At 66.2% G+C, this 12,518-nt stretch overlaps 1 protein-coding gene across 1 annotated transcript in view; it reads left to right on the top strand.

Moving 5' to 3' along the window:
• Positions 1 to 12,518, top strand: part of LOC134139726 (dedicator of cytokinesis protein 2-like) — an 82,851-nt gene that overhangs the window by 31,363 nt on the left and 38,970 nt on the right. The window contains exons 26-28 of the mRNA XM_062574463.1: positions 1,568 to 1,695; positions 2,850 to 2,921; positions 6,103 to 6,198. Of these exons, the coding sequence (XP_062430447.1) occupies positions 1,568 to 1,695; positions 2,850 to 2,921; positions 6,103 to 6,198 (296 nt within the window). The remainder of the gene's footprint in view (positions 1 to 1,567; positions 1,696 to 2,849; positions 2,922 to 6,102; positions 6,199 to 12,518) is intronic.

Below are 12,518 nucleotides of genomic sequence, written 5' to 3'. Positions count from 1 at the left end.
GCCGGGTGCTCGGCACCGGCGGCGCTGCGGCCGGGCGGCTCCAGGCGCCGCGGGAGAGCGGCCGGAGGCTGGAGGACAGCGGTGAGCAGACCCAGGGTTGGAAGACGGGAGGTGAAAGAAGTGATTGACAGGCTTGGGGCCATGCTGGAGAGAGACGGGATAAGCCCCCAAGTATCTTAAGTGGCATATTCGCAGAGGAGGGAGCGGGCTGGGCTGTCCCTGGGAACCGCACCGGGAGCTACGGGCCTAAACTGCAGCAGGGAGCTCTGGTTAGCGCCGGAGAGCTGCCAGCAAGAGCAGGAATGGTCTGGTACCTCTGCCCGAGCGAGTTTTTAGGAGCAGGCACCAGGAACATACGGCAAAACCCGCCATCGAGCAGGCGGGTGGCGGGACTGCGCCGCCGCGGGCTCCGCTGTGCAGACGGCTGCGGTCCCGGGCGCGCTCTCGCCCGGTGGCGGCTCCCGGCTCCCGGCTCCCGGCTCCCGGCTCCCGGCCGGCGCTGTGCCAGCCCTGCGGCGCCGTGCCTGCCCGCCCTGCCCAGAGAGCATCTGTGGCTCCTCGGGCAAAGCTTCTCGCTCCTGCGCCCTGGGCCGCCCCTCGCGCCGAGGCCCCGTGCCCCGCGGCACCCCGCGGACGGAGCCTTGTGCACCCGGCGAGGAGCGGCGAGCCTGGCTGCAGCGCGGCGAGCGGGGGGCACGTGCCCGTCCTTCCTGCAAGGAAATCCGGCACCTTTTGCATTGTGCATTGTGTTTCTCTCTTGGTGACACGCCAAGAGCTGCTCGCTGGAGCGGAGAGCGTCCTCCTCGAATAGCTGGTGTGCAAGTGGCTGGGGCGCTGCGGTGAGAGATGGGACATAGGTTTGAGCTGCTTTGGGCTCAGGCACGGGCTCAGGCACACAGCTTGCACAGCTGGAGCGCTGCCGTGGGTTTGGTGAACACAGGACTAACTGGGATCGAGGAGGAGGAGGAGCTGCCCTTGATGTGAGAGAGCAGCGGGAATGCAGGGACCTCCACCTGGGGCCGGCTGAGAGCCCACAGGTCGGGACCGGGGCAGATCAGCGTGGCTGATGTAGTCGTGGGCGCCTGCTGCCCACTGCCTGGTCTTCAGGGACGAGGCCTTCCTCCGACAGCTGGAAGAAGCCTCGTGTTTGCAGGCCCTGGTCCTCATGGGGCACTTTAATCACTGCAGTATCTGCTGGAGGGATCGCACAGAGCACCCGTGGGAAGGTTTCTGCTACTGTCCCTGTGTCATCTGGCTAGCATTTTATTTTAGCAGAGAGAGTAAGTAGCTGTGTAATAGAAAGTGTGATAAATTCTCTGCTTAAGAACTTTTCCATTAAGACTTAATGTTTTTCTAAAAAAAAAAAAAAAAAAAAGAAAAGAAAAAAAAAAAAAAGATCTGCTCTAGTGGAGGAGGAAGTTGTAAACTTCATGGCTATGAGAGGCCAGCATGCAGAATAGACCGTCACACCGCCTGTCCTGCTAGACCGTTCCTGCCAGCCCTTCCCCACACTGGGAGGTGCTGGTACTGTCCATGAAGCCTTGTGCCTCTCCATCTGCCCCGACAGAGTGCCGGGAGATGCTGCTGCACTCAGCCGTGCCCATGCTCCAGGAGCTGATTGAGAAGGGAGAGGAGGAAGACGCCTGCGTCGAGCTGCTCAGCAATATCCTGGAGGTGCTGTACAAAGCCCAGAAGGTAAAGCCCGTCTTCTCTGCTGGTTCCTATTCCCTTTCCAGCAATTTCCAATGGCCTTGGAAATTATCTGACTAAATATATTCGAGCAGGGCTAAGCACAAAACTCACTTGCAAGGGAAAACCTGGAAACACGGAAATGGGAAGGACACACCAAATTACTGAGTCTGGTCACAGCCGTGATATGTTTCAGACTGATCGTGCCTCACCCTAAGTGGAACAGGGTTTTTGGCACCCACTGGTCCTAGCAGGAGCCTGCCCAGGCTCATATAAAAACCTTCTGGTTTCCAACCTTATTCAGCCTATGGCCAGTTCACATCAATCTGTGTAAGCTGGGGGAAGAGGCCATCAAGCTAAGGAACAATATTGATGTAACAGCAAGCGCATGTGATCATGGCTGTGCCTCATGGTCTTCTTGCTCTGCAAATCTCAGAGAAAGAGGACTGGGCAGAAAGTGACTCTTGATGGCACTGGCGAAGTGTTACCTTCTCCAGTTAAAAATTACAGCCATCAAATGTGAGCCAAAGCCCCGTGAGATGGCAGTCCAGGCGAGCATCCCACAGGTGAGCTGCCGGTGGCCTGGGCTGCCCCGGGAGGTGGAGGCACAGGGGTCCTGCGCTCAGGTGGGAAGCGCCTCGCTTTGCCATGGCTGTGAACCACAGATGGTGAAGCCCTTCCCTGCCAGTTTGCCAAGAAGCCTCCAAGCTGCTATGGTGTGCAAAATCAAGGAAATAGAACCAATGCTACTTGTTTGTCGGTATTTGAGTTACAGTAATCTACAGGTCCAGCTGAAACGTAGGGCTCAGTGGGCCAGGCATCAAGTAAGATGCAGTCTCTACTGCAGGTAGCTTTCCACATAAATGTGCGAAGTAGCCTGTGGAAGAGAGGAAAAAGGGTTTGCTGAAATCCCCGTGCAAACGTGTGGTCCCTGTCTCTGCAGCCTGAAGCAGAGCGCTCCACCCACACCAACAGCAAGGAACGGCGTTTCTCCTCTGGAGACCAGAGGGTGCTAGGCACTGTGTTCAGAACTTGTTGGCAGAAGGGAACGCACGTGGTAACCACTGCCTTGTCCTTCAGATAGCCTCTGGTGGAAATGTGTCCTGTCTGGATTTTAGCCTGACTTCTCGGGGCATTTTCTGCGATTTTGTTTTCTGCAGAGAGCAGAGGAGCAGAGCAGGCAGTGCAGTGGAGGCGAGGGGCGGCGCAGGGAGCTCGGTGACGCAGAGCTGGTGAGTACCCCTTGGTGGGCTCGGGAGCGCGGCAGAAGGGAAGAAGGAGTCAGGCACTGGCTGCGGCGAGGCTCTCCCGCTTCTCCCCGTGGCTACAAACCGCTTGCTACCACCTGGACTGCTGCCTGAAGCTTTGGCTTATGTTCGTGGCTTTGCTTGCAGGCTCCTGCCCCCAGCATCATCAGCTGCTTGGGCTGGTGTGTTGGTTGAGCCCAAAATGCTCGGCCAACAGCTGTGCTTACCTGGATGCGGCAAAATAAGGCCTCTCTCTCAGGCAGATTTAGCCTGGTGACTGCCGCAGTCATCCTCTCCGTGTCGAAGATGCCTGCTGGCGCCTTCCAGAGTGGTCACTCAGGGTCATTTTTTATTTCTGCCCAATACCTACATTCTTCTCCTAGTTTCTTCTTGGATCTCTTTCCTAGGAACATAGACCAGCCCTGGTGGGTGGGAATGAAGGTCCCCTTGGTCCTGTACTGTCTCAGAAGGGCCCAAGAGGAGGCACCTGAAGCAGCGTACAGAAATAGGGCACGTGCGCACGTGGTGCTCCTCCAGGACATGTTCTCACCTCCCAGAGTTTGTGACTAAGGGACTTCCGCGGTCCTTGCTTTCAGTAGCCTCAGGCTTAGGTGACTACGTGGAAAGTCACAGGCCCAGCACAGCTGCTTGCACGACTCCCTGGTGACCCCCCTGCCTGGCGGGATCGTCCTTCTTTCTCATCTGATGTGGCACAGAAACACTACTGCAGAGTGTGGGAAGCTGGGTCATGTCTTTTCCTCCTATACTCAAAGCTTTCTTGATTTAGTCTTACCGTATGCTTTAATTAGGTTATGTTTCGGACTCTAGGTGTTAGACTTTTTCCTGTTTATGGAAAGATCATTGGTATACTTTACAACTTAGAGATGGGAAATAGTAAATGCCCAGACATATCACTAGAATTATAGCTTGTTTTTGTTGCTATTAGTATCCTCCACACCTACTCTCACACGGCAGATGTGTATAAATGCTAACACTGAAGAGCGGATGCTCTTTTCTCCTCACCTCAGCTTGTTCACTGGTCCACCGGCCTGTGAAAATGTCCTTCCTGGGCGATCACTCCTGCCAGAAATAGGGAAATTAAAAATTGTCCCTTCCATGCGTAGTTTATTTCAAAAATCTTACTCTTTGCTTGCAGTCCTGAAAAGACGGGTAGTCATAAATTGTGTGCATACGCTGCCTGTAGAGCCCGCTGTGGTGCACACTGGGCAAAGACAACCACAAAGTCACTGCTGTCTCTGCCAATCTCCTTACCCTTTTCTGCAGCATGCAGCCTGCTCCCAAGGACGAAAGATTTCTCCTGCAACTTGCACAGAAGCAGTGTTTAGTGAACTTAGTAGCAGAGCCGTTGTACCCCTCAGACAGATATAGCCGAGACTTGCACTTAATTTGGTGACTGCTGTCATGGCAGCTGTCCCGCTTTGACACGTCTCGTTATCAAAGCAGCAGATCAGCTCTTGAGAGGTAGACCTTCTGCAGACAGCAGAATAAACAGACTAACCGTGGTGCTTCCCTGGCAGCCAGCCTGCACTGCTTTATTCCAGGCATACCTGAGATGTGAATACCAATCTGGGATTTTCTACAGAAAATCTCATCACTACAGTTTTTGACTGAGGGAAGAAAACAAATGTTTTCAGAAACAGAAAAGCCTAAAGGTGGCAGAGAGAAGATGACCGAATACTTGACTAGGAGGTTTGGTAATAGAAGCCAGGGGGCAATTAACTTATTTTAAGTCAGAGATGAAGCTGAATGTTGCAGCATGTCATGGTCTGCCGTCCTCATTCAGCCATGCTTAGGTAGGAAGAGGGAAGACGACTGTGGTTGCTCATGGGTTTTACTGCCTTAGCTTCCCTGCATGGGGGCTGATGCACTTCTTGTGGACAGTGAGGGCTGCAGCTGGGAAGATGTGAAAAGAGATTTGTGTGCTGAGCATGTAAAAGACTTACTGGCCACGGAAAGGTTGCTGAAGGCGTGGAAGGCTCCTCTGTACATGGAGACAGGATTTCCCAGGCAAAGGTGGCGGTTAGGATTTCTGTGTGCTGTCTGGGATCTCAGTGTTCCTGAAATCCTTAAATCAAAGCATGTTTCTACAGCTGTGGGGTTTGGAAGTCCAGGCGGTCCAAGAGAATGTTGAATAGAGAGGATTCAATGGGAGCTGATGGGTGGATGGAGGAGTGAAAAGAAGCATCCAGTGTAGGAGAGGTAGTTTATGTATTGGCGACTGGTCAGCTGAAGTCTTGGTTCAAGAAGCCTTGAGTTTCTGTTTTCCCTAGAGCTGGGGCTGTATTTTATGATCACTTGCTAGGACTACTTGGACAGCCCAGATGTCATAACTACAGCACAGCATTATGGAAGCTGAATAAATTAACAGTATGCTGCCAAGGTCTGGGTGGGAGAGAAGGCCAGGTGGGCTTGGTTTTCTCAATTTCCATGGAACTAGGAAGCCCAGGGAGCAGAAAGGAGAGCTTGGAAATTATGGCTGAGATGTCTTGTTTGGGCCTTAATACTTTAACCTCAAGTAGCCCCTGAGGAGAGGACAGTCAGGGTGCTCACAGTCACAGGGCGCAGGAGGGCAGCGTTTGTGCACAGACTGTCTATGCTAGCAAAGGCAGGGTATTACCAGGGGGACGGTGTCATAAAGCCTTTCTACTTGAATCTGTGTTACTGTTGGTCAGTAAGACACTGTGAAGACTCCCAAGCCCCATTCTAAAAATAACTAGAAAGATTTTGCAACTCCCTTGCCTGTTACTCTTCTTCATTAGCTGCAGTAATTCTGTGAATTCCTACAGTGCTGGTGGTGCCGGTCTCATAGGCTGCGGCTCAGGAGGGAGAGTCACCAGCATGTGCCCAGGTCACCAGCTCCAGGAGGGCAAGGAGGGGGGCTGAGCTCCCCTGCAGCTGCAGCTGCAGCCATCTGGGACTGTGCGACAGCTCTCGTGCTGCCTGGGGCCATTCCCGTTTGCAGTGCTGGGCTGCGTGGCCGTGCAGGTCACCGTGGTGCTGGCCACGCGTGGCTGCCTGCCAGCGGCCTCCCTCTCTGCGTCGTGCAAGGCAGCACCAGGTCCTGGGCGGCAGCACCAGGTCCTGGGCGGCAGGACCTGTCTGCAGTGCACCTCTGGGGCTGGCCCTAACGCGCCGTGCCTTTCAGGTGAAGGTGAAGAAGCACATTCAGCTGATTCTGGACCGGCTGCTGCACACGGTCAATCGGAGAGTGATTGTCCTGGAGCGGGAGAACAACCTGAGAGTGAGTACCACCGCGTCCTCCACGCTGCGCAGGCATCGGGACCGCTCCACTGCCCGCGGGTGGCTCTTAAGGGAGGCAGGAGATGCGAAAGGTTGTGCTGACGTGGGAAGAGGTGACAAACATTGCTCCTCAGCTGGTTTTCCAGTTTCCAGCAGCCGCCGGTGTGGGATAGGTTTCCAGGAGTTTCACACGGCAGGATGGCGAGAACACGAGAGGAGCACGCTGGGCGCTGGGGTGTCCTTCTCCCATCGGAGGGGTGGGGCAGCTGGGGCAGCGCCTGGCCAAAGCCGCACACCGGCAGCCGGGCTGGGTGATGGGGCCTGGGCTCGCGTGGGGTTGTGCTGGGCCGCGGGGGACGCAGGTGCTGAGGCACGCCTGGTTCGCCTCGCAGCGGGCAGAAGGCACCCGGTGGAGGAAGAGCACGGGAGGGCCCCCCCCGCCTCCGTGCCGTCCTCCAGGCACTGCCGAGCCACGCGCAAGGTGGCTGCGCCGGGGTGCCGCAGTGCTGCGCTGTGCCCATGCACCGCCGCTCCGCCGCTGCAGCTGGGGAGCAGCCGGGAGCGCGAGCTGCGCCGTGCCCATGCACCGCCGCTCCACCGCTGCAGCTGGGGAGCAGCCGGGAGCGCGAGCTGCGCCGTGCCCATGCACCGCCCCTCCACCGCTGCAGCTGGGGAGCAGCCGGGAGCGCGAGCTGCGCCGTGCCCATGCACCGCCGCTCTGCCGCTGCAGCTGGGGAGCAGCCGGGAGCGCGAGCTGCGCCGTGCCCATGCACCGCCGCTCCGCCGTGGTGGCTGGGGAGCAGGCGGGAGTGCGAGCTGCGCCGTGCCCATGCACCGCCGCTCCGCCGCTGCAGCTGGGGAGCAGCCGGGAGCGCGAGCTGCGCCGTGCCCATGCACCGCCGCTCCGCCGCGGCGGCTGGGGAGCAGCCGGGAGCGCGAGCTGCGCCGTGCCCATGCACCGCCGCTCCGCCGCTGCAGCTGGGGAGCAGCCGGGAGCGCGAGCTGCGCCGTTCCCATGCACCGCCGCTCCACCGCTGCAGCTGGGGAGCAGCCGGGAGCGCGAGCTGCGCCGTTCCCATGCACCGCCGCTCCACCGCTGCAGCTGGGGAGCAGCCGGGAGCGCGAGCTGCGCCGTTCCCATGCACCGCCGCTCCACCGCTGCAGCTGGGGAGCAGCCGGGAGCGCGAGCTGCGCCGTGCCCATGCACCGCCGCTCCGCCGTGGTGGCTGGGGAGCAGCCGGGAGCGCGAGCTGCGCCGTGCCCATGCACCGCCGCTCCGCCGCGGCGGCTGGGGAGCAGCCGGGAGCGCGAGCTGCGCCGTGCCCATGCACCGCCGCTCTGCCGCTGCAGCTGGGGAGCAGCCGGGAGCGCGAGCTGCGCCGTGCCCATGCACCGCCGCTCCGCCGCGGCGGCTGGGGAGCAGCCGGGAGCGCGAGCTGCGCCGTGCCCATGCACCGCCGCTCCACCGCTGCAGCTGGGTAGCAGCCGGGAGCGCGAGCTGCGCCGTTCCCATGCACCGCCGCTCCACCGCTGCAGCTGGGGAGCAGCCGGGAGCGCGAGCTGCGCCGTGCCCATGCACCGCCGCTCCACCGCTGCAGCTGGGGAGCAGCCGGGAGCGCGAGCTGCGCCGTTCCCATGCACCGCCGCTCCACCGCTGCAGCTGGGGAGCAGCCGGGAGCGCGAGCTGCGCCGTGCCCATGCACCGCCGCTCCGCCGTGGAGGCTGGGGAGCAGCCGGGAGCGCGAGCTGCGCCGTGCCCATGCACCGCCGCTCCGCCGTGGTGGCTGGGGAGCAGCCGGGAGCGCGAGCTGCGCCGTGCCCATGCACCGCCGCTCTGCCGCTGCAGCTGGGGAGCAGCCGGGAGCGCGAGCTGCGCCGTTCCCATGCACCGCCGCTCCACCGCTGCAGCTGGGGAGCAGCCGGGAGCGCGAGCTGCGCCGTGCCCATGCACCGCCGCTCCACCGCTGCAGCTGGGGAGCAGCCGGGAGCGCGAGCTGCGCCGTTCCCATGCACCGCCGCTCCACCGCTGCAGCTGGGGAGCAGCCGGGAGCGCGAGCTGCGCCGTGCCCATGCACCGCCGCTCCGCCGCTGCAGCTGGGGAGCAGCCGGGAGCGCGAGCTGCGCCGTGCCCATGCACCGCCGCTCCGCCGCTGCAGCTGGGGAGCAGCCGGGAGCGCGAGCTGCGCCGTGCCCATGCACCGCCGCTCTGCCGCTGCAGCTGGGGAGCAGCCGGGAGCGCGAGCTGCGCCGTGCCCATGCACCGCCGCTCCGCCGTGGCGGCTGGGGAGCAGCCGGGAGCGCGAGCTGCGCCGTGCCCATGCACCGCCGCTCCGCCGCTGCGGCTGGGGAGCAGCCGGGAGCGCGAGCTGCGCCGTGCCCATGCACCGCCGCTCCGCCGTGGCGGCTGGGGAGCAGCCGGGAGCGCGAGCTGCGCCGTGCCCATGCACCGCCGCTCCGCCGCTGCAGCTGGGGAGCAGCCGGGAGCGCGAGCTGCGCCGTGCCCATGCACCGCCGCTCCGCCGTGGTGGCTGGGGAGCAGCCGGGAGCGCGAGCTGCGCCGTGCCCATGCACCGCCGCTCCACCGCTGCAGCTGGGGAGCAGCCGGGAGCGCGAGCTGCGCCGTGCCCATGCACCGCCGCTCCGCCGTGGTGGCTGGGGAGCAGCCGGGAGCGCGAGCTGCGCCGTGCCCATGCACCGCCGCTCCGCCGCTGCAGCTGGGGAGCAGCCGGGAGCGCGAGCTGCGCCGTGCCCATGCACCGCCGCTCCGCCGTGGTGGCTGGGGAGCAGCCGGGAGCGCGAGCTGCGCCGTGCCCATGCACCGCCGCTCTGCCGCTGCAGCTGGGGAGCAGCCGGGAGCGCGAGCTGCGCCGTGCCCATGCACCGCCGCTCTGCCGCTGCAGCTGGGGAGCAGCCGGGAGCGCGAGCTGCGCCGTGCCCATGCACCGCCGCTCCGCCGCGGTGGCTGGGGAGCAGCCGGGAGCGCGAGCTGCGCCGTGCCCATGCACCGCCGCTCCGCCGCGGCGGCTGGGGAGCAGCCGGGAGCGCGAGCTGCGCCGTTCCCATGCACCGCCGCTCCACCGCTGCAGCTGGGGAGCAGCCGGGAGCGCGAGCTGCGCCGTGCCCATGCACCGCCGCTCTGCCGTGGTGGCTGGGGAGCAGCCGGGAGCGCGAGCTGCGCCGTGCCCATGCACCGCCGCTCCGCCGCTGCAGCTGGGGAGCAGCCGGGAGCGCGAGCTGCGCCGTGCCCATGCACCGCCGCTCCGCCGTGGTGGCTGGGGAGCAGCCGGGAGCGCGAGCTGCGCCGTGCCCATGCACCGCCGCTCTGCCGCTGCAGCTGGGGAGCAGCCGGGAGCGCGAGCTGCGCCGTGCCCATGCACCGCCGCTCTGCCGCTGCAGCTGGGGAGCAGCCGGGAGCGCGAGCTGCGCCGTGCCCATGCACCGCCGCTCCGCCGCGGCGGCTGGGGAGCAGCCGGGAGCGCGAGCTGCGCCGTGCCCATGCACCGCCGCTCCGCCGCGGCGGCTGGGGAGCAGCCGGGAGCGCGAGCTGCGCCGTTCCCATGCACCGCCGCTCCACCGCTGCAGCTGGGGAGCAGCCGGGAGCGCGAGCTGCGCCGTGCCCATGCACCGCCGCTCCGCCGTGGTGGCTGGGGAGCAGCCGGGAGCGCGAGCTGCGCCGTGCCCATGCACCGCCGCTCCGCCGTGGCGGCTGGGGAGCAGCCGGGAGCGCGAGCTGCGCCGTGCCCATGCACCGCCGCTCCGCCGTGGCGGCTGGGGAGCAGCCGGGAGCGCGAGCTGCGCCGTGCCCATGCACCGCCGCTCCGCCGCTGCGGCTGGGGAGCAGCCGGGAGCGCGAGCTGCGCCGTGCCCATGCACCGCCGCTCCGCCGTGGCGGCTGGGGAGCAGCCGGGAGCGCGAGCTGCGCCGTGCCCATGCACCGCCGCTCCGCCGCTGCAGCTGGGGAGCAGCCGGGAGCGCGAGCTGCGCCGTGCCCATGCACCGCCGCTCCGCCGTGGTGGCTGGGGAGCAGCCGGGAGCGCGAGCTGCGCCGTGCCCATGCACCGCCGCTCTGCCGCTGCAGCTGGGGAGCAGCCGGGAGCGCGAGCTGCGCCGTGCCCATGCACCGCCGCTCTGCCGCTGCAGCTGGGGAGCAGCCGGGAGCGCGAGCTGCGCCGTGCCCATGCACCGCCGCTCCGCCGCGGCGGCTGGGGAGCAGCCGGGAGCGCGAGCTGCGCCGTTCCCATGCACCGCCGCTCCGCCGTGGCGGCTGGGGAGCAGCCGGGAGCGCGAGCTGCGCCGTGCCCATGCACCGCCGCTCCGCCGCTGCGGCTGGGGAGCAGCCGGGAGCGCGAGCTGCGCCGTGCCCATGCACCGCCGCTCCACCGCTGCAGCTGGGGAGCAGCCGGGAGCGCGAGCTGCGCCGTTCCCATGCACCGCCGCTCCACCGCTGCAGCTGGGGAGCAGCCGGGAGCGCGAGCTGCGCCGTGCCCATGCACCGCCGCTCCGCCGTGGTGGCTGGGGAGCAGCCGGGAGCGCGAGCTGCGCCGTGCCCATGCACCGCCGCTCCGCCGTGGTGGCTGGGGAGCAGCCGGGAGCGCGAGCTGCGCCGTGCCCATGCACCGCCGCTCCGCCGCTGCAGCTGGGGAGCAGCCGGGAGCGCGAGCTGCGCCGTGCCCATGCACCGCCGCTCCGCCGTGGTGGCTGGGGAGCAGCCGGGAGCGCGAGCTGCGCCGTGCCCATGCACCGCCGCTCTGCCGCTGCAGCTGGGGAGCAGCCGGGAGCGCGAGCTGCGCCGTGCCCATGCACCGCCGCTCTGCCGCTGCAGCTGGGGAGCAGCCGGGAGCGCGAGCTGCGCCGTGCCCATGCACCGCCGCTCCGCCGCGGTGGCTGGGGAGCAGCCGGGAGCGCGAGCTGCGCCGTGCCCATGCACCGCCGCTCCGCCGCGGCGGCTGGGGAGCAGCCGGGAGCGCGAGCTGCGCCGTTCCCATGCACCGCCGCTCCACCGCTGCAGCTGGGGAGCAGCCGGGAGCGCGAGCTGCGCCGTGCCCATGCACCGCCGCTCTGCCGTGGTGGCTGGGGAGCAGCCGGGAGCGCGAGCTGCGCCGTGCCCATGCACCGCCGCTCCGCCGCTGCAGCTGGGGAGCAGCCGGGAGCGCGAGCTGCGCCGTGCCCATGCACCGCCGCTCCGCCGTGGTGGCTGGGGAGCAGCCGGGAGCGCGAGCTGCGCCGTGCCCATGCACCGCCGCTCTGCCGCTGCAGCTGGGGAGCAGCCGGGAGCGCGAGCTGCGCCGTGCCCATGCACCGCCGCTCTGCCGCTGCAGCTGGGGAGCAGCCGGGAGCGCGAGCTGCGCCGTGCCCATGCACCGCCGCTCCGCCGCGGCGGCTGGGGAGCAGCCGGGAGCGCGAGCTGCGCCGTGCCCATGCACCGCCGCTCCGCCGCGGCGGCTGGGGAGCAGCCGGGAGCGCGAGCTGCGCCGTTCCCATGCACCGCCGCTCCACCGCTGCAGCTGGGGAGCAGCCGGGAGCGCGAGCTGCGCCGTGCCCATGCACCGCCGCTCCGCCGTGGTGGCTGGGGAGCAGCCGGGAGCGCGAGCTGCGCCGTGCCCATGCACCGCCGCTCCGCCGTGGTGGCTGGGGAGCAGCCGGGAGCGCGAGCTGCGCCGTGCCCATGCACCGCCGCTCCGCCGTGGCGGCTGGGGAGCAGCCGGGAGCGCGAGCTGCGCCGTGCCCATGCACCGCCGCTCCGCCGCTGCGGCTGGGGAGCAGCCGGGAGCGCGAGCTGCGCCGTGCCCATGCACCGCCGCTCCGCCGTGGCGGCTGGGGAGCAGCCGGGAGCGCGAGCTGCGCCGTGCCCATGCACCGCCGCTCCGCCGCTGCAGCTGGGGAGCAGCCGGGAGCGCGAGCTGCGCCGTGCCCATGCACCGCCGCTCCGCCGTGGTGGCTGGGGAGCAGCCGGGAGCGCGAGCTGCGCCGTGCCCATGCACCGCCGCTCTGCCGCTGCAGCTGGGGAGCAGCCGGGAGCGCGAGCTGCGCCGTGCCCATGCACCGCCGCTCTGCCGCTGCAGCTGGGGAGCAGCCGGGAGCGCGAGCTGCGCCGTGCCCATGCACCGCCGCTCCGCCGCGGCGGCTGGGGAGCAGCCGGGAGCGCGAGCTGCGCCGTTCCCATGCACCGCCGCTCCGCCGTGGCGGCTGGGGAGCAGCCGGGAGCGCGAGCTGCGCCGTGCCCATGCACCGCCGCTCCGCCGCTGCGGCTGGGGAGCAGCCGGGAGCGCGAGCTGCGCCGTGCCCATGCACCGCCGCTCCGCCGTGGCGGCTGGGGAGCAG

Source organism: Rhea pennata, chromosome 4 (genome assembly GCF_028389875.1).
Source record: "Rhea pennata isolate bPtePen1 chromosome 4, bPtePen1.pri, whole genome shotgun sequence".
In the NCBI taxonomy this organism is placed as follows: domain Eukaryota; kingdom Metazoa; phylum Chordata; class Aves; order Rheiformes; family Rheidae; genus Rhea; species Rhea pennata.
This window is presented reverse-complemented; position numbering and strand designations above follow the sequence as displayed.